The sequence below is a fragment of the Helicoverpa armigera genome, chromosome 23, assembly GCF_030705265.1.
Source record: "Helicoverpa armigera isolate CAAS_96S chromosome 23, ASM3070526v1, whole genome shotgun sequence".
Classification (NCBI taxonomy): domain Eukaryota; kingdom Metazoa; phylum Arthropoda; class Insecta; order Lepidoptera; family Noctuidae; genus Helicoverpa; species Helicoverpa armigera.
In genome coordinates this window covers 2,375,252-2,396,110 of record NC_087142.1, presented here as the reverse complement: position 1 = coordinate 2,396,110, position 20,859 = coordinate 2,375,252, and the positions used below count along the sequence as shown (strand labels likewise).

At 35.1% G+C, this 20,859-nt stretch overlaps 1 protein-coding gene across 1 annotated transcript; it reads left to right on the top strand.

Moving 5' to 3' along the window:
* Positions 1-3,707: 3,707 nt before the first annotated feature.
* LOC110371364 (FHF complex subunit HOOK interacting protein 2A) lies at positions 3,708-19,342 on the top strand. Its single transcript, XM_064040752.1, has 14 exons — positions 3,708-3,951; positions 4,024-4,164; positions 6,933-7,154; positions 7,575-7,772; positions 8,192-8,407; positions 9,012-9,205; positions 9,816-9,921; positions 10,422-10,584; positions 11,024-11,145; positions 11,461-11,615; positions 12,030-12,158; positions 17,344-17,434; positions 18,052-18,596; positions 19,128-19,342. The coding sequence occupies exons 1-14, from the start codon at positions 3,907-3,909 to the stop codon at positions 19,237-19,239; spliced, it is 2,439 nt and encodes an 812-aa protein (XP_063896822.1). The 5' UTR covers positions 3,708-3,906; the 3' UTR covers positions 19,240-19,342.
* The last annotated feature ends 1,517 nt before the right edge of the window (positions 19,343-20,859 follow it).

The window sequence follows — 20,859 nt, the reverse complement described above, 5'->3', positions numbered from 1 at the left end:
CAATGGTTTTGTCTACCCCTATATGACAATTTTCATCGTGAAAGATTCTAAGTAAACTTAACCTATGACCTTTTGGTATATAACAAAGCAAACGTGATTGTTCACCAACAGGGGAATATCGGTAGTAAAGAATCTCATTGTTTTTAACGTAACGACTAGCATCTAACTGTCCTTCTTCCAACTGTCTAATTAATTTTTGGGTATCCTCATCGCCCGATTGTGCTACTTGAGCCCAATTTCGCGGTCTATCAATGTTGCTTACAACGCGGATTGGGTTGCGGCTGAGATAATCCGCATGAGGTAGTAAAACACCTTTTCTATAGATAATGGTAAACTTAAAATCTTGTAAGTACACCCACCACCTCGCTACTCGAGGCAGTAGGTCCTTTTTGTTTTGCGTAGCCTTTAACGCGTTACAATCTGTAATCACTTTAAACTCTATGCCTATAAGGTAATGCCGAAAGTGACGTAAAGCTTTGACTACCGCCAACGTTTCTAGCTCATATGAATGGTATCGCATTTCAGCTCCATGCGTGACCTGACTATAATAAGCAATAACTGATTTACGACCACCCTTATCTATCTGGAGCAATATTGCGCCATACCCTCGACTACTCGCATCTGTATGAACCTCGGTCTGTAAATCAGGATCAAAGATAGCGAGGATAGGCTCACTCGTCAAACACTTGATAATCTCATTACGAGCTTGGTCTTGCTCCTCCGCCCACTTAAATTCTACGTCCTTCTTAGTCAGACGCGCAATACATGAAGTTCTTACAGCATAGTTTTCTATGTACTTTCTAAAGTACCCCGCTAATCCCAAAAATTGTCTGACTTGACGCGCATTTTCGGGCACCGGAGAGTTAACCAATGCAGTGATTTTAGATTTCGAAGGGCGTACTGTGCCATTACAGATTATCCGACCTAAGTACTCTATTTCACTACGCAAAAACGAACACTTTTTCATGTTTAATGAAAACCCAGCATCTGTTAACGTACGCAAAACATCACGTAATATTTGTAATCCTTCATCGATGCTATTACTGACTAATAAAACGTCATCGATATAAACCATAACCGAACCATTATTTATGAAAGAACGAAGCGTATTGCTAATAATGCGCTGGAAGACAACTGGCGCATTAGCAAGACCGAAGGGCATTTTCATATATTCATAATGCCCTTCAGGCGTAACAAAACCAGTTAAGGGAATCGACGCATTATCGAGGCAAATCTGATGAAACCCTGAGGCCATATCGAGGGTAGTAAAATATTTTCCTTTACCTAACCGATCTATGTGGTCCTCGATCAACGGCAAAGGGTATCTGTCTTTAACAGTGATTCTGTTTAAAGCACGAAAATCAACGCACATCCGATCTGTTCCGTCTTTCTTCTTAATTAAAAGTATAGGACTTGCGTACGCAGATTCGGATTCGCGAATGATTTGTTTAGCTAAAAGGTCGTTAATTATTTCGCGTAACCGCAACTTCTCATTAAAAGATAATTTGTACGGTCTATAATAAATGGGTGCATCACTGTTTAAGCGAATGTGCATGCTACCGGTGGTCACCGTTGAAGTAGCAGTTCCAGTTATCATAAATTTTGAAAAATCGTTAACTATTTTAAAAAGTTTTTCCTTATCGCTGGCAACAAGTGACGTTTGAATAGGATGCTCATTCGTTTCGATAGCCGAGACTTTTGCAGGAATAGCACTAAACGTTAAACGCTGATAATCCTTTGTGCGTACATACATTACTCCCTCCCGATTAAGGACATCTGTACCTATTATGATAGGTGCATTCATACTTTCACTGGGCACGATCAATAGGTCGACTTCAAGTGTTATTTCTTTAAGCTCAATAGTAAGGGTGACATATGAGAATACCCGAGTGATAGTATTTCCAACACCTTTTAACTCTCGATAAGTGGATTTTTTTGCGCACGACAAATGATTTGCCACGGAGGACGAAATAAGAGAAACGTCTATAGCGCCGCTATCGATCAGAATGTCAATGGGTATCCCCTGGATTACTCCAACTATGACATCCTTGTTTTTATAAATATCGGGTAGGGAGCAAAAATTCACTTTGCCTTTATTAGCATCAGAACGTTGTTTGGCGAAACAATCGTTAATATGGTGACCTGTTTTCTTACAATACGCGCAAACTATTTTCATTTTCGTCTTTAGGTCACTGTTAATCGCATTCGTGCCTGTAGTTGATGGTTTTGGTTTTCCTTGACAGTTACTTTGTTTATGTCCGGTTTGTCCACACGAAAAACATTTAAATGGGGGCTTTGTGAGGGGACGTTTTGAAAAATTTGGCTTCACGACCTCCTTACTTACTGCAGACTCCCGATTTAGGCGTTTTTCATGCTTATTCTCAATCGGTTTCACAAAAGTAGAAAAGTAATTAACTAACTGGCTAGGTTTAAGGTTCTCATTCGTAGCTGCCGCTTTAATACTGGGTTCATTGATACCGCGTATAATAATGGCACTAATAAGCTCTTCACTTAAACCTTTAACAATTTGTAACCGTAATAAAGATCGACGCACATATTCTGCATACGTAGAAAAACTATCAGAATTTGTGCTCATTACCTCGTAAAGAATGCTTGCTACGTCAATCTTTTTTACGCACAAGGATTTAAAATCATTTTTAAAATTACTCCACGACCGATCTGTTGTAACCCAATCATTCAACCAAGATTTTGCATCGCCCTTAAGACAATGGCCTATTCCCGATAAACATTCAGAATCATTCCACTTATTAAGAACTTGCGCTCGATCTACTTCATCAAACCAGACATCAACGTCGTGTATATTGGGATCAAAGTTCGATACGTAAAAATCACGTGTACCGCCATATTTTAGCGAATGAATAGCTTTCACAATTTTTTCCGTTGAATCGTCATTTTGTGACGGTACTTCGACATTAGTTGGCATAGCTACCGAGGACCGATCTTCTAATGCGTTTAATCGGGACACGATTGTTTCTAAAGACTCGCGTAGTCCTGAATTACTAGTAGATCGCGAGCTGCACGGTGAATGGTTTCGATGATGGCGTTTTGAGCGTTTGCGACTCTTAGAATGCGAACGACTACGCGACGGAGTACGTGAACGATTTCGTTTTCCCATTATTACAACACTGAACACGATAATACACAGCAATCAACAAAATATCACAACCGAAATCAATAATATGATGTAGGCTAAAATCAAATGTGGGTGGTTAGCTATCCCACTTCTGATGAAAGCAAATAAAACAATTCTTTACAAAAATAATTAATTTAATTACCAAACTAAAACTAAATTCACAACAATTATTGATTTCGGTTCGTCTTATTACATCAAGAACAAAGAAAGAACAAAAGAATATTCAAATAATACGATACGCAGTGATGCACCCGTCCGCAGCGCTGTCTCGAGCAAAAGTGGTTGAAGTAAACGGTTCGGTCAGATATGTCAATTGATTTTGACAGTTCAGCCTACTCCCCACTGTAGCAGTTTCCTTATATTCGTTTATTTATTTTATCCCTCAGCATATTTAAAAACGGTACATATCAAGTTTATCAAACTTTAGGCCGTATCATGTGCGGAACAAATTGTAATTATAATCGATCGATTCATTTTTCTGAAAAAATACCGGTACATCTCTAATTTTATCATGTGTTTGCAGAGACAATCAATCATTTTTTTAAATTAAATTTTCTTCTGACAATGACATTGACAGATATTTATCATACTTCATTTTGTATTTATTCGGATTACTGTGTTGTGATAGAAATTAAAATTTACAGAGCCAGCTAAAATGATTTGATGCTCTATTTACAATCTCGAATCGCTCCGTTAGACTATACTCAAAGCCTGTGTAATGTGTGGTTACATGTAAAATTATTTGGGTCACAATGCTGAGTCGTTTTTCAGATGTACTACAAACAGCGGCGGACGTTGTAAGAGCAAAACAATTAATATTATCGTTGTACGTGCGTACTGTGCAAATTAATGAGGTTTTGTTATTTCAGTTGGCGCCTCCAGCCACGAGGTTGGAGGATTTCGAGTACCATTGGAAGATGATACTGAATTTTTACCAGAACTATGACGAGAATAACAAACAGCATGTTGAGGAGACGAGGATACCGCATCACCTGCATCAAATGTTACAGGTTCGTGACTAATTGTAAATTACAGGCGAATCATTACTTTGTTGTTAATACTTCACCTGTTAATTTCACTTTGCTAAGTGCATTCTGTAGTAACTGATAAAAAAAACCTATTAACTTTGAAGTAAAAACGAACTGAACGCAAATGGTTCATTCTAAATAATCTGCAATGGATCCATAACAGATTCTTTTGCAGAGTTGGTTTCCACCGGAAACTAGATACTCAATTTGTTTCCATACATTTATCATGAACAAATAACTGAATATTTGTTCGAAATCTTATAAGAATCTAGTACATGAGTTTGTAGTCCTATCTTGTATTTGATTAATTACATAACATCTATTAATGACTTCTATCTGTTGGATAAACTAAGATATCTGATAAAGAATTCTGATTCTATATTTATGTTACACTGCAATGTTTTATTATCAGCAGTCTTTTTATGGCATATGTATTATGAGCTATAAAAAATACAGGTGCATAATTGAAAATATTACATGAACTGGTTCGGAAGCTAGCCCAACGTAGTTGACAAAAGGCTAGACATATATGAGAATTTAATGAAACATATCCCAATTTTTTTATTGAAACAAATCCAAAAAAAATATTGCCTTACATATATCTATAATATAAAAATAATAAAACATTTTAAAAGAGGGTGTGTATAAGTACAGCTTATCAAACTTCCTATGTAGGTATTAATTAATTAGCAATGTACTGATAACAGATATCAACATTTTACAACACAGTTCAATTTATAAGTTAATCTTTTTTTTAATAGGAAAACAATCTACCTTCAGTTCTGATATAATCTTCAATGCAAGCTATTTTTGTCATGGCCACCCGTTGTGGGTAGAATATAAATCAGTTTAATTCTATAAATACATGATTGATGATAATATATTTAAATTGATAAGTACATGAATGTTTTTAAATTGTCCAAGTGCAATATGAATGAGAAATGATATCAGTGAAACAATTTTTTTAGACACTAAAAGATAAACAGCAAATATTTTTTTTATATGTAATTGGAGCACTAATTCCAAAACATCACTTATTTTTTAAAAATAATTGTGGAAAAATAAAAACAATTTTATTTATTTATCACTACAGCACTTTAGTTAACCTGTTCTAATTTGCTTTTAAAATAAATGAATCACTATCATTAGTTAGCAAGTAATTAAGCATGTAATGATTGCTGTTACCTTAGGTAACCTTCACCTTGTTTTATTTATTTGATAACAAGTACATAGTTATCAATACATTGTACTTATTAGGTAACAAACAAGTCATAGTAAGGTGTACATGCTCAAAACTATTTTGATTTTACATATGAATGTTGGTTTGATTTAGTCAATATAAATGTTATAGCCAGATTTTGCCAGCGGCTTCATCAGCGTCGCGTGCGAACTACTCTGCGCACTCGGAAAAAAAATAGTTTATTACTACAGCTTTCCTTACAAACTGACAGAATATTTCAAATTAGCCCCGTGGTTTCCGAGATTAACGAATTTCAAACTAACAAACTCTTAACTTTATTACTTTTAGACGAAAGTTAGGATTTTTGAGACTAAATAGTATGCAATGTTTTAGATACATTCTCTATGCATATAACTTGCGAACTTTCATTTTATTATGGTAGCTAAATATTTTATAGTGAAATATCACTTTCACCTACAGACATTCAAATGCATGCAATACAGTTGAATTTCACGGTGTTGTGGATTTTAATTATACTGTTGACCTTGATAGGCGGTATTATCATACTGTACTGTAGTATTTATTGTTAAAACATTTAATCAGTTCGGTGATACTAATATCCTCGTTTAGAATTTAAAAAAAATAACTTGATTTGGATTACTGACTAGCCGTTTTCCCGCGGTTTCACCCGCGTCCCGTGGGAGCTACTGCCCGCACCGGGATAAAATATAACCTATGTTACTCGCAGATAATATAGCTTTCTAATGGTGAAAGAATATTTAAAATCGGTCCAGTAGTTTTAGAGTTGAGGAATTTAGCTTACTGCTATCACGCTGGCCAGACGGGTTGATAGAGGGTTTTTTTTCGAGTTTTCCTTCTCTCGCACGGTGTTCGGTGCATTTTTGACTCCATTAGTCGACTTCTACGACACCCACTGGAAGAAGGGGGTAGCGACACATGTATTCTTAAGCCGTCGCTATACGGCAAGAAGAAGAAGAAGAACCGATAACCGTTGGGGTAAACGAGTTCTAGAGTGGAGACCACGCCTCGGCAAACGTAGTGTAGGACGTCCTCAGGCACGGTGGAGTGATGACTTGCGCAAGACGGCTGGCAGGAGCTGGATGCGAGAAGCCGAAAATAGATCTCAGTGGCGTGCACTTGGAGAGGCCTATGTCCAGCAGTGGACTGCGATAGGCTGATGATGATAGTTTTAGAGTTTATCCATTACAACCAAACAAACAAACAAAGTTTTCCTCTTTATAATATTAGTATAGACTACTAGCTGTGCCCCTCAGTTTTACTTGCATCCCGAGGGTATAGCCTACTACATATAAGATACTAATTTCCGCAAGCGATTCCTCCCATCTACCATGGGAACTACTCCTCGCACCAGGATAAAAATAGCCTATAGCCTTCCTTAGTACATAGGCACAATAATGTACCTATTGGGGTCATAGTTACAATGAAAGAAGAAAGTAGTTGATAGTTACATAGGATATATTTCTTCACCTTCAACCTACAATAATATCACTCAAATCAAACTTAGAATTTACCTCCATTTTTTTTTCAGCTAATAGTAGACGAAGAAAAAGAACAGCAGGGTGGTACGGTCGGCCCCTGTATGGAGGCCATAGTCCAACGCTCCATATGTCTACTGGACGCGTTGTGTGCCCTCGCGGCGGCCGAGCGCCCCCCCGGCGCGCGGGCGCTAGCGCTCACGACGGGGACTGCGTTACTGAGGCGGACGAGGCAGCCCTGTGTTAATAGTGCGCATGTTTATAGGCCTTTGCAGGTAAAGTTGAAAAAGCATTTTTTCAAAATTAAAGAGAATATTGTCAAAATTACTGATTTGTTAATATAATGTGTTAGTGTTATAAACTGTCTTAAAATCCTATTCATGTAGCCACTTTCTAACGATTTTGAATTGGTATTTTCATTGTGGCCTGCTTTGGTCATATGCATTACATTTGTTGTAAAAAATGGCAGTTGTAAATCGAATGTGCTAATCGATATACATATTCATAATCTTTTATTTCATGAAAGCGTGCAAGACATACTTGTGTGTGTGTAAATTTACATGCACATTGTCTTTGTATTTCTACACCACTAAGCCTCCCAAGTAAAATAAAACATCCTCCCATATGACATCTATGGGCCAATAGAGCCTAACAATAAAAGTATTTTAATAAACATAACCACCTTTTCCTTCCAGCGAATGTTAATCCAATGCAACGAAAGTCCAGCATCACCAACAGAGAAGGAAGAAGTAGAGTTACTCCTAACTCTCTGTGGCCTGGTGCGTAAGGAGCCAGGCCTGGCTAACATATTCACCACACCCTTCGTAGAAGACAAGTCTACGCTGCTCAGTATACCTGAAGATATACAGAAGCTTATACCTATTAAGAGTAAGGTAGGTAAAAAATTATATGTGTAGAGATCAAAGTTATTGTGAACAGGCTCTTACCCAAGCCCTTTTTACTCACGTCTTAAGAGAATTACTCCACATACATGGATCAAAAGTATCTTATATGTTATTCTGTAATAGATATAAGCTGTATTACCGTTAAGTTTTAAGTAAACGAGGAACATACATTAGTACATTCAAACTATCACGTTCATATAATGTGCAAAACTCAAACTCAAATAGGTAATAGATAAGTTAAGGTAGCTTAATTAAAATTTTATGTCCTGACTACCCATGACTGCCAAAAATCTTCAAATTGCAGCCAGAACCCACCAATTTATTTTACCTTACGAAACAGGGAGGAACTCGCCTACATATAACTTGAAGTTATACATATTTTCATCATAACATAAATTACTTTTCAGATACAAACACCAAAGAAGAACCCTCTATTCGAGGTAGAACTCCCCCCCAACCCTCTTCGCAACGTGTCTATAATCCGCACAAGTAAAGATGACAGTTGTAACGCTACAACTTGTTCGTCGGACGACAACGTCTCGTGTAAGAGTCATAAGACGGTCTACGATGATAATGATAAGTTCCTGCTCATTGATTTGTTGCTGTCTTATTTGAATAGCGCGGTAAGTTGATTTGTATTTTTTAACCATTTTTTTTTGTTGTTTTCAGGAAATTAATTTAAGAAAAATTTTATTGTTGATATTTAATATTAGCCAAGTTAAGTGTTGTTGTGTGTTGTATGGGAAAAAATAATGGGGCTTGAGATAACACCTAAATAAGCCTAAGTACAGTTTTTGCAAAAATCTATTGCGGTTCGCAAGTAAAGTTCTGGGCATGCGTACGCGCATGTGGCTTGGCCCCCATCTCTGATACTATACCTAGAATACACTGATACTTAAAATTGGTTTCTGCGCATGTGTTCGCGGAATCTTTCGTGACCACCAAATAGATCGAAGTGAATTTCAACAATTTTAATGTTCTTTTTCATTTCTTCCTCTACTTAATTATGTTTTTTTTTTTTTACATAAAATAACTTTATTTTTAACTAACTAACTTTTTGATTTATAACATGCTTGGACTTTAAAAAAGACTATGACCCTTGAGTTTGTTTCGGCGTTTCTTCTCAGGGATCAGTCAGTTAGGAAATGCTGACCCCAGTGTTCTTAAAATGACATGGAAAAGTGATGTAATGTCCAACTTTTATTTCACTTCACTTTAAATTTCCAGGATAATCAAGTAGTCCTCCGAGCATGCGAAGGCATTATGATCGTCTCATCCCTACCCGAGGATGACATAGCGAACCTAGTGACGAGCTGCAGCCCCGCTTGCGAGACGATAGTGGACAAGCTGGCGGCCAAGTACAAGTGCATCCCGGCCAACGTCGACCCCAGTGATGTGGACCATCTTAATATTACGTGGGCGTGAGTGATATTTGTTTTTGAAGATGCTGGATGCAGGTCGCCTCCAACAGGTATAATCATCGGCCAGGATATTGAGCCCTGACCTTCACCTGCGCAGAAGTGATTTACTGGTTTATTGCCTTAGGTGTGCGTACAGTGCGCAAAGCGATCCCCACTCTTCCGCCGAGAGCTCAATATCCGTGCCGATAACTATATCTGTGGAGATCTAAGGGGCAGGCCTATGTTCAGCAGTGGACGTCCTATGGCTGAGATGATGATGATGATGATGAGTGTTTTGTAATTAATATATGATAGTTTCCTCTCAAGGAGTATGAGATAGCGAACTTAAAAGCTATAAATATTTGTTAAGAAGATTGACGAATACATTTACAAATGTGTAAAGAAATAACTAAATTTTTCAATTTAGGAAGTGTTAACTACCCCCCGAATACTGCAGAATTTTATTTGTCCGTTTTTACCGTTGAAAAGTGTCCTATTATAATTATATTTCTTCTCACAAAATAGTCGTTGTCACTGGCTGATACTTACTTGAACATTGTCAAAAGTGTCAAACCGTTACTATAGATTTTTAACTTTACGGCATTATAATAAGTATCATTTTTGCTTGCAGATACGTTGCACAAGATTTTGGAGACAAATCGTACAGCAAATTCCATGGATACAGAGAGTTGACGAGCTTCTTCTCCTGGTTAGACTACTGTGATACTTTGATGAAGGCAAGTACACAAATAATGATAAGATCGCACAAAAAATATGTTTTAAGCTTAGAAAGTTAGTTTGAATCGAAGAAAGAGCCGTTGTTGTCAAAAAAAGAATAGTTATTACGAAACATTATACTAAATAGCAAAATTACCTAAATGCCTCTTACTAAAAGGAGATATAAGAGAGAGACGTAAATTATCATTTTGGTCACACACACACACACCATACGTATTTGATTTTTCAATCATCAGTTAACTTCTATCTGAGGAATAAATATGGCGGTTTGACATATTTTCCATACAAAAGCTATCAAAACGTTAAAAATATTCCTAAGATAGGAGTTATCTGGTGATTGAAAAATCAGCCCTTAGAAGAAGGCCCCAGACCTACCTGCCTTATTTGATCTCTGCTGACTTTCCTTACTCCGTGGTTAAAAAGAACGAGGTCCGATGAATTGAGAACCTCCTCCTTTTTGGGAAATCGGTTAAAAATAAACTAATATTTTTTTCTCCAGGAATGCCACCCGACGATAGCATCACACCTATCTCGAACATTCCGTCAGAACTTTCTAGAAGGCACCGCGGAGAACGGCATCAGCGACATCCACCACGCGGTGCTGGTCACCGCTATACTCGCCAAGTGTCTTAAGGTCGTCGACTCGCCTGATCTTATTAACGGTAACTATTAAGATTTTTGAGTGAATTTTTCAGTTCCTTTCGTTTTTTGTTGAAATGTTTGAAGATAAAATAAATCAATTTCTCATTCGTATATCGAAGTCGATGGAATCTTTAATATATTCAGAATATAATTATTTAGCATAATCTTTTCAGGATTTACCAATGCAACATGGAGTTCATACATAAAACATAACTTATAAACTAAATATAAAACTTTATATAAATCCTGTAACAGCCAAAGAATACGAAATGAAATAAGAGTATAATGCATTTCCGCGCGCAAATTCCTTTCAAACTTTCTGTCTTCCCTCTTCCTAATTCTTATTGTTTTAGCTTCACGCGTATTTCGCATTTGTAATATGACAAAGATTGATATTTGTTGTATACTAATCGAAAGGTCTTATGTAAATTATCTAAAAGCAATATAACATTGTTATAGAATTCTCGAACTGGTTGGTGGGTGAGGGCGAAGTGTCGGAGTGGCCGCTGCTGCACACGCTCATCAACAACTGCTTGACGGAGTACCACGATCTCACGCTAGAAACACTCAGGTTTTTCGAGGTCAGTTCAATAAATACATAATATACGTACATTTTATCAGTTTTGTGAATTAATTTGTTAAATATTATACAAATTGTACACTTTAATTCAATCATAAAAATATTTAGTTTGGACTTTAAATTTGGTATTTTAGCTTGGTGCTTCATTCCTGTTATGCTAGAAATAACACAGACTTAATTGTATTAAAAAATATCAGCATATTTAGAAGTAAAAAATGTTATAGAGTTGAATCAAGGTAACATTTTTGTAAATTCCGTTTTCAAAATGTAATCATGTGTTCAATATATTTCTTAATAAAAAAATATAATGTTACAGACGATAATAGAAAAAGGCACGGAACACAGCATACACCGCGTAGTACTAGCTCGCGTGACGTCACGGGGATATTATGCACCGCAGCCCAACAACGACGACGACGAGAGAGACAGGCTCAACGACCTGTCGATAGGGAGGGAAAGGGAATACAATAGGTGAGTCGAGTGTGAGTTATGGGTGTTAATAGCCTTGTTTCAATATAGAGTAGTTTTTTCTGTCATGGTATGTCTTACTAAGGCCCAAGTTGTCTGACAACATAAAAATGCGCTTTTCTTAAAACAACGGTTTACTTTCAAAATTAAATGTGAAAATTCATATCAAACTATTGTTTAAGATGTTTCAAGATAACTGATATTTACGTTGTTAATGATGCTGTTTTGGTTAATTTTGAGTATATTTTTAAACAATTGGTAGAGCTAACGAACGACTCTTACAAACCATGAATAAAAAAAATAAAAAATTGCTATACAGATAGACTTTCCCTTACCTTGCCAAAACGAGTACTAAAGTATTACATATACAAGTTTTTGTTGAACAATTACTTTAAAAAAACACTTCAATTTCCACAGAGAAGCGATGAAGCAACTGCAACACGAAGACCACGTGAACGAGCAGATCACAGATATACTCTCCCACGAAGGGCTCGACCCCAAGCACCACGACGAGGGAACGGAGAACATACACAGGGTCATCAACAGGTCAGTACTTGTGTGTGTCACTTCTAGTATACGTTATGCTGTCTGTTGAAAATTGTGTGTAGATCTGTGTTTTTTTGGTACTTTGAAATGGTTGGTCCTTATGTAGGGAATTTTAGTTCTTTCTCGGGTGGTAAAGATTTTCAAGGGTACAAAACATAGTAATGCAATTAAATAACATTATTAATAAAGAAATCTGGAAGTTTTTAACTCTTATAAGAGCTTATTAGAGGCTGAATTTTGACATTAGACTTATGCCCATTTCCACCAACAAATACCTAAATTAGGGATTCCCTAAGAGCATTTCATCATCATCATCATCATCATCATCATCAGCCTATAGCAGTCCACTGCTGGACATAGGCCTCTCCAAGTGCACGCCACTGAGATCGATTTTCGGCTACAGAGCATTTAGGGAACAGTTAATACGAATTTCGTTTTCACCAAAGTTTAAGTGTCCCTTATAATCTTTATTATTGGGGGAGCCCTTATTCTAAGTGACACTTGCTTTTTGGTTCCAATAAACATTATTATTATATTATTACTTAGTTAGGGAAACGTTAAGATATTGTTGGTGATAATGGGCATTAGTTTCTAGTAAGCAAACAGAAAGGTATATAGGTAAATAAAATCTGCAGTTAATGAAATTGGCACCTAAACGTTGATATGAGAATTCAACATATACTTTAGAAGTCAAAAGTTATTATTTTCGGCCAGTCTCATATATTTTTTAACAGAAAGCATAACTTAATTAATGCCTACATATCTTTTGCAATCAAAAACAAAACACAATAGCTAAGGTGTCTGGTTATCGCTTTGCCACAAACATACAGCTTTATAAACACTACAGAAAACGGTCGTTCCCAATATTATATATCTATCTGTCGATTTACTTAATTACTTAATTTTGACATTAGCCCCCACACAAGTATAGTTATCGGCACGAATCTTGAGCTCTGACCTTCACCGGCGCAGAAGTAATTTATTGGTTACCTTTTGTGGTATGAAGTGAGGCGTGGGGCGGGCTAAAGCGGTGATTGGCCCGCAGTGCATCGCGTCATAGCCGTCACTCGGGATTGGTTCTTTGCTAATAAATCACTTCTGCTCAGATGTAGGTCAGAGCTAAAGATTCGTGCCGATAACTATACTTGTATGGAGGCTAATGTCAAAATTATAACTTTGATAAGTAACTATAATGTCAAATTTCTTTTTCTAGTTAGCAAAACAACAGATAAAGCTTTTGACAAAAAAAAATAACCGACTTCAATAATAGGTATACCTTAGACTTGCTATGGCAGAAAAATACTATGCTGAAAACCGCATAATAACCGGTTCATCTAAACGTGAGATAACCCCGCACAAACATACATACAAGCAGGTCAAACTTAGAACCTCCTCTTTTTGAAGTCGGCTAAAAATATTGGAAACGGCCGTTACATATTGTAATATTATTATAATTTTAATAAGCAATCGCTTAAGAGCGTGTACGCTCGGCGCGCGATGTCAACTTTAGGTAATTCAATGCAAAAAACCGCGCAGACTAGCGTCGCGGCTGTGTGCGTGAGTATCATACTTCACGTATAGTCACACAAACCATTTTGATCCTTTCGAGTGAAATTGGTAGAACAAAAAATATATTATTTAGTAAATAGTTAATAGCGGGAAAATAGTGTAAGTCTATGGATGTCTAAAATATAAAAGCATGAAAATAAGTCTTTAATACTTACACTCTTTTGCAAAAAAAATCGAGCACCTATGAAAACCTTGGTTTTGAGGACTTTCTGTATATTACATACAATTTTCAACAGTACTAAATAGTCGACTGATGATTAATGACAATGTTAAGAGTTTCTGTATTTTAACCGATTTCAAAAAAAGAAAGGAGGAGGTTTCAATTAGATTGTTTTGTGATTGTTCTCAATTTGATTGTTCTCGATTTCTCAAAGACGCCTGGACCGATTTGAAAAATTGATTGTTTATATGAATGGTCCAGTCCATCCAGACCGAAAAATTGTGGTCAAATAACAACAATTGCCGGAAAGCCAAATATTGGTGAAGAGCTTGGGTTTACCATTGCAAATAAAGTTTTAAGTTATCTATCCTATATGCTTCAAAAGTTATTCGAGATCAAAAGTCAAAATTTGGGTACATCCAAAATGAAAAAAAAAATTATAGCTCGATTGGTAACAGACATCTGCAATAAGTGATTTCTAGCCTAAGGAGTCCGCCATATTGGATTTAGACTCGCGACACATTTTTTTTCGAGTTATTCATAGCAAGCCCTTTCATTTGATACCCATATCGTAGGAATGCATTAAAAACATTTTTTTCTCCATCTTGGGTATACCGCCATATTGGATATAGAATCATACATTGTCATTAAAACTGAACATTCAAACAAAATTTCAACTCAATCGATAAAAAAAATATGCTTCAAAATTGAGCTTTAAATAAAATAGTAATGTATCAAGATTTGTTGGTCGCGCTTGAAATGTAGTCTATTCTCGGTATCCACGGCAGAGGTTATTCACCCTACGCGATGTGACGGAGCGACACGTCCTCTCTCTGTGAAGCCTTGCGGCGGTCTGGTTTGAGTTGACTCGCGTGCAGCGTTTTATAGTAGTTTTTAAATAATTTATAAAAAAATAAAAACGAGAGATTAAATTATAATATAAAGTTTATGTTTTAAAGAAAGAGTTATATTACTATACTAAATAATTGTTATATTAAATTAAGTAAGATAGATAGGTAAAAAAAGCATTTGAAATTCACAATTTTTCACATTGTTAAAATATTTTTTTCTGAAAGATAGAGACCTAAATCAAAAAATGTTTTCAATTAACTATAGGCATGGGGATTTCGTCTATGAGTAAAAAAATAAATATGATTAGATTTGCCACTGTTTTCACATGAATTTAAGCTTCGAAATAGACGCTGAACGGGAATTTTATAAAACATCTGTTACGTTATAGGGGTTTTAAGTATTTAAACTACACAAATTGAAATTTATGTTCAATTAACTATATAGACAGTGAAATTACCTTGCGTTATTAAAAAATAACATAGTTATAGGATAAGTAGTTACTGAGAAACAGTGGTTAGAAAAGTACCATTTTAGGCCAAATGGCGCGCGGTTGACGTACACGCTCTTAACGCAATTTTAACCAGCAATTAAAATTTCTAGCCGGCTAGAGCGACTCAAAACACTCATCGAAGATATAATGAATAAGGAATCACGTAATACCACCGACAAAACTGCCAGTCTCATAAATAACGATTAATATTTAACTTAACTTTAGTTTATATTTTGTACTAATTTAAATATTATTAAGAGTTCACAATATACATACATGTAGGAATCACGTACATAATTCAGGCCTAAACTCCATAAAGAAATAACTTTTAGATTCTTTGCCCAATTAGTTGCCATATTTTAATGAAATGGGAGGATACCGACGATATATATGATTCGGGAAAATCAATCTTAATACGTCCAAATAGAGTTTAAAATATAAATACATAGATATGAAAACAATTAGACAGTCATTATGCTTTAGTTCATATCGGAAGCACAAACTAAATGAAATATTCGAAATTGAAAATGTTTTTTTAAGACTGAGATTATTTTGTGTCTTTTTTGTCTAAAAGGCAAAGGCAGAATGAGTAAACAATTATAAGAACATTATTATATAGGTAGTTAGGCAGCTCTTATTTTTTTATTTGAAAATTAGTTCGGTAAACAGGCCTAAATAGTTTTTTAGTTAGGTATTCACAAATCATCTCATGTACAAACGTACTTGCCATAATCTCATCTATATATTAAGTTATAATAGTTGTAAATAGTGTACAATGTAAAGATAATTCATACAGGTAATTTTTATTATATATTTATATTGCATTTACGGATTATTTCGCGATAATATAAAATATTTACTAAAATGCAAGCTTTATTCAAAAATAATTAATTAAATTCACTAATATATAAAAAAAAAAATTGCGAATATACCACTTAATGGTAAGTAAACATCCAATCTAGTGATTGCCTACATATGATCTCGTCAAACTAGATATATTTTGTAGAAAGTTTTCCAAGTCCCCTATTGAACGGTATCTATTATATTATTGCTACGCATTTAATAATTTCCAGTAATGTATAAGATATACGTAAATATCATGAAACGCGAAATTTTCTGTATCTGACATTTTTGAATAAATAAATATTCAATGTACATAAAATCCGTAAAAATGTAAATAAACTTAATTTTAATTTACACAATGCACATACTTATAGTTTTTCAAAAGCAAAATACAATTTTGATGCCATATTCATTACGTTTCCTAAAAAAGGAACTGAATTTATAAATAGATCTGGTCAAATTAAATTTTTATATAACATATATAATTATATAATATTGTTTCAAAAATTTTACATACAATTTTTATTGTAGATAGGGGTAGGATATAATTTATAATTAATTCAGATACATATATTTTTAACATTTTAATGCAATCAGTAGGTTTCATGATAGTCTTAGCTTATTATTATTTAACTTTTGTGATTTTGTGGCTATGGTCTCAACCTTACAATATAGTTCCTTTCACTTAAAGCTAAGAAACTATTATTTTTTCAAACTATTGTGACGTTACTTACTTTATTTCGATAATTATAAAACTTTAATTTTTGACAGCGTTATTTATGGCCGAATATTAGATTTTAATACAGTATAATTTGTTAGATATTATATTTTTTTATTGCAACAGTTATATTTTTTGCTTAATTAAAATACATCAGTATTTGGGCATAAATAACGCTATTTATGATTATTATATTTACAAATGCATGGACCCTCCTTAATCCGACCAACATTTTGTCTTAAAATATATCTCAATGCAACTCAACAACCTAAAATATAAGTAAAAGTTACATAATAAATTAAAAAGTCTTGAATTATCGAGGGTCTACTGTATTTACTATAAGGGTGCGTTTTACGTGGGCGAATCAACGTGATCGCGAAGCTATCCGAAGCTACATTTAAGCCACTTTAAAAGAAATCGACTGCTTTCGCGTCGCTTTGTTTCGCTCACGTAGTACACGCTATAACTGTAAGATGTACGCCTGTATATCTGTACATTTGACATTAAATAGTTTGAAATGGAACATTGTGTTTGATTGTCCCGTTCGTTGCAGCTTCCTGCTGCTACTGCCGCGAGCGATACTGTCGGACCCGGTGGGGGCCGACTACGAACATTACATACACGATGCGCATAGGCGGTATCAGGTAAATATATAACGTAGACAGAAAATAAACTGGAAATATTGATTAATGAGTGAGAATTTAACAGAGAAAAAAACTAAATATTACCTATCTGATATTATGAGTAAAAGTTTGGTTGTTGTTTTCACGGTTGAAACCGCGGAACCCATTTACATAGTATTTGGAGACAGTTATAGACAAGGCTCTGTTGCTAGAAGTGAGCAAACAGCAGGAAACAGCTAGAACGTTAGCAAAGGGCTATTCTGTGTTCTAATGCAAAATACAAGAATTAAATATTCAGTAGAAGTAAGGCACAGACGTGTATGTTTGTACGAAAACAACGAAAAAGTTGTAAAAATCAGATTTATTTAACATCTTTGCTTCATATTGATATATTTTACAAACTTCTACACCTAATGTGTAAAGTTTTCGAAAATTAAAAAAGGTGAATTAGAAAAAAAATTGATTTAGAAAGAAACAACGTTCTACAGCAAGTAACTAGATCTTTCATACAGGAAATGTATCCTCTACTTAACGTATTCCTAATACGTCCTCGCCAAAATGCCTCAAAATCGATTCACAAGTTTAACCTTATAAAATATAAAACATCAAAATACCAACACAGCAATATAATCTTCCAGTACTGGCTGGACGCGACTTCCACATTCAACTGGCCCGCCGATCACAACTGGGTGGATACCACAGCCAGCTCAACCCACAGTTACGACAGCCGACCAGAGGCCGACATACATTTAGACGACGCCTTCGAACCAATCAAACCTGACACACGAGAGTTACCCAAAAACGACACAAAACACTTCTCACAGAAGTTAGTCCTTCGATCCAGAGACTTAAATTCCCAAACTTCAGAAGAAGAATTTGATGAAGGACCTTTTTTTAAAATGATCTTTAAGTTACTTGCCAACATGCCAACACAGCCTTACCAAGTTAATTTACACCTAACTTCGATCATATCGCAGTTAGCTTTGTTACCACATCCTAATTTACACGAGTATCTTCTTAACCCTACTCTGCCGACGGCTAAAAAGACCCCGACGCTGTTTAAAACGCTGCAAGAGTTGGCGAGACGGTTGACTATGGAAATACCGCGGTTAAGGAATTATAAGAAGATTATTGAGAATACGAGGCTGTGGTTAATGAGTGAAGATCCTAGTTATGATGAAAAGTAAGTTTGACCGTATCTATACTAGTATAATAAAGAGGAATTTGTCTGTTTGTGTCCCAAAGTCTCTAAAACTTCTGAGCCGATTTGTAAAATTCTCTTTTTTTCAAAGTCAAATTATTTTTTTCTATTTGTACGGGCAGAAGTTCCCTTTGGACGCGGGTAAAACTGCAGGAAACAACTAGTATAAGATGTATTCACCATTCGTCTAGCATTTTTCAACTTTATTCGGCCTATATACCTGCGCTTTACATGGAGCGACTGCCTATCTGACCTCCTCAACCCTACCCAGGATATCTGACCATCCTTATTCTCTTTCTAACACAGATTGTCAAGACTTTCTGGCTTCCAACATTCTGCGCAACCAGTCATGATAGTACCATAGGCCGACCACCGAGTGTTGCTATACCTCATGATCGATTGACCCGTGCTATGATTCAAAATTTTTTTTAATTGACATTTCCTTCAAAATATAAATAATTGTCATTTTTTCAATTCATTTTATAATTGACATTATCTGAAAACTTTCCCCAGTGCCGACCACAACATGTTGGTGGAAAGTCTGATAGTACTCGAAGAATTTTGCAAGGAGTTGGCAGCCGTCGCGTTTGTCAAGTACCAACACAGCTTACATATGCAGAGATAACTTGTGTTAATATCGCGTAAGTATTGTGAATATATTGAGGGAAGTCCGATTGTGAAGTGAGGTATGTTAACGCCCGGTTCGTATAATGAAACGAGTCGTTTCGCTTACGGACGGTAAGTTGTACCTAGACGTTTCTTAGTATATGAACTGAGCGTTAGTAACCTCACCACCTACCATATGTTTTCCTTTCAACTTTCATGATTTGTAAAATAGTTGTAGATAGAACCGAAATCTAAAAATGAGAAAATTATTTTGAAATTCCAACAAAAATTACTAATACATTAGTCATTCACAATTGGATAGGTTGTTTTCACTGAAAGCGTGGAGAAGACAAATATAAGCAAGTTTTATAATGCTGTCTCGAGTTTTGAAAAGTTTGCAAATATCATAGAATTTGCTAGAAAACAGAGTAAATACGTTCGTTCAAGTTTAAAATATGCTATGTACCAGTCTGCTAGTATTACATTATTTATATAAACACTTAGATATAGTACAAAGACGGAATCTGTGCATTTCAAGCCTAAGTTTGCTATTTCAGTTTAACTGTTTTTACACGAATTGTTTAATTTAATTTATTTTGTAATATTTATAAGATCAGTCAATTGATTATAACCGTTATGAAAGTTTTAGAAACTAAACATAATGTATTTTATTTAAGTTTTTTTCTCTAAGTTCGGGTTTGAGTATCTGTGCAAACATCCTTACTATTACGATAAATGCGAAAGTAACTCTGTTTGTCTGTCTGTCGGGCTTACACCTCAAAACTACTGAACCGTTGTTAAGAGGTATAGGTTACGTTTTACCTAGTTGCGGAAAGCGGTTCTCCCAGGTCCCAGGCCATGAGTAAGCCCAAGCCACGGGCAACAGCTAGTACCTATGTATATAAATAGAGGCATAAAAAATCTAATTCGCTCTACAGTATGTGTAAAACAATGATGGATGGAATTACAGGTAATAATTATAGCACACTATTTATTTGTTATTACACTCTTTTGATATTATTTCACAAATGTACTTTTCTTTATTAAAAATTTATATCATTATCTGTAATAGTGCACATTCAATCCAAAAATAATAGGAAAAGGTAGTTATTTTTATCCAAGTTGTAGTATTTTTTAAATAATTCTCATGCTAAGAAATTAGTAGTAATATAAAAAAAGTAAGATTTTATGAAAATTTCTAAAAGATGACTCCAAATTACCAACCTTCCAATGTACTTATGTATTTTTTATTATTTTAGATTTATTACACAGTTTCGAATAAATACATTATCAATATACTGTTTGTATTCTGATCTGCCAGTTTTGCTTTTGGCCCTTTTGTCCGCATTATTGAAAAAGGGCCAAAATGCATTCCTATTATATATGGTTTTATATATTTTTTAACGTCAGTATAGCCTTATAAATTAATAGAAAGTTCTCGTCCGAGTATTTAGGCGTCACTTAATTTTAATAAGCATTTTATTCTTTATTACTTATTACCTCTGTGGTACTCAAACTCTTTGAATTCTGTTTTTATTTTAATTCTGTAGTCATCTTCAAACGTGGTTGATTAAAAATAAGTGACGTTTATATATGGCGGAATTTTGAATGCTAATATAATATCCACTGCTGTGTTCGA

What these genes read in the sequence shown, in the direction of transcription:
- LOC110371364 (XM_064040752.1), top strand. Translation starts at nt 3,907, where the DNA reads ATGCTGAGTCGTTTTTCAGATGTACTACAAACAGCGGCGGACGTT. An exon ending in CATCTTAATATTACGTGGGC is followed by an intron (nt 9,206 to 9,815) that starts GTGAGTGATATT and finishes TTTTGCTTGCAG; the next exon opens with ATACGTTGCACAAGATTTTG. An exon ending in AGGGAAAGGGAATACAATAG is followed by an intron (nt 11,616 to 12,029) that starts GTGAGTCGAGTG and finishes CAATTTCCACAG; the next exon opens with AGAAGCGATGAAGCAACTGC.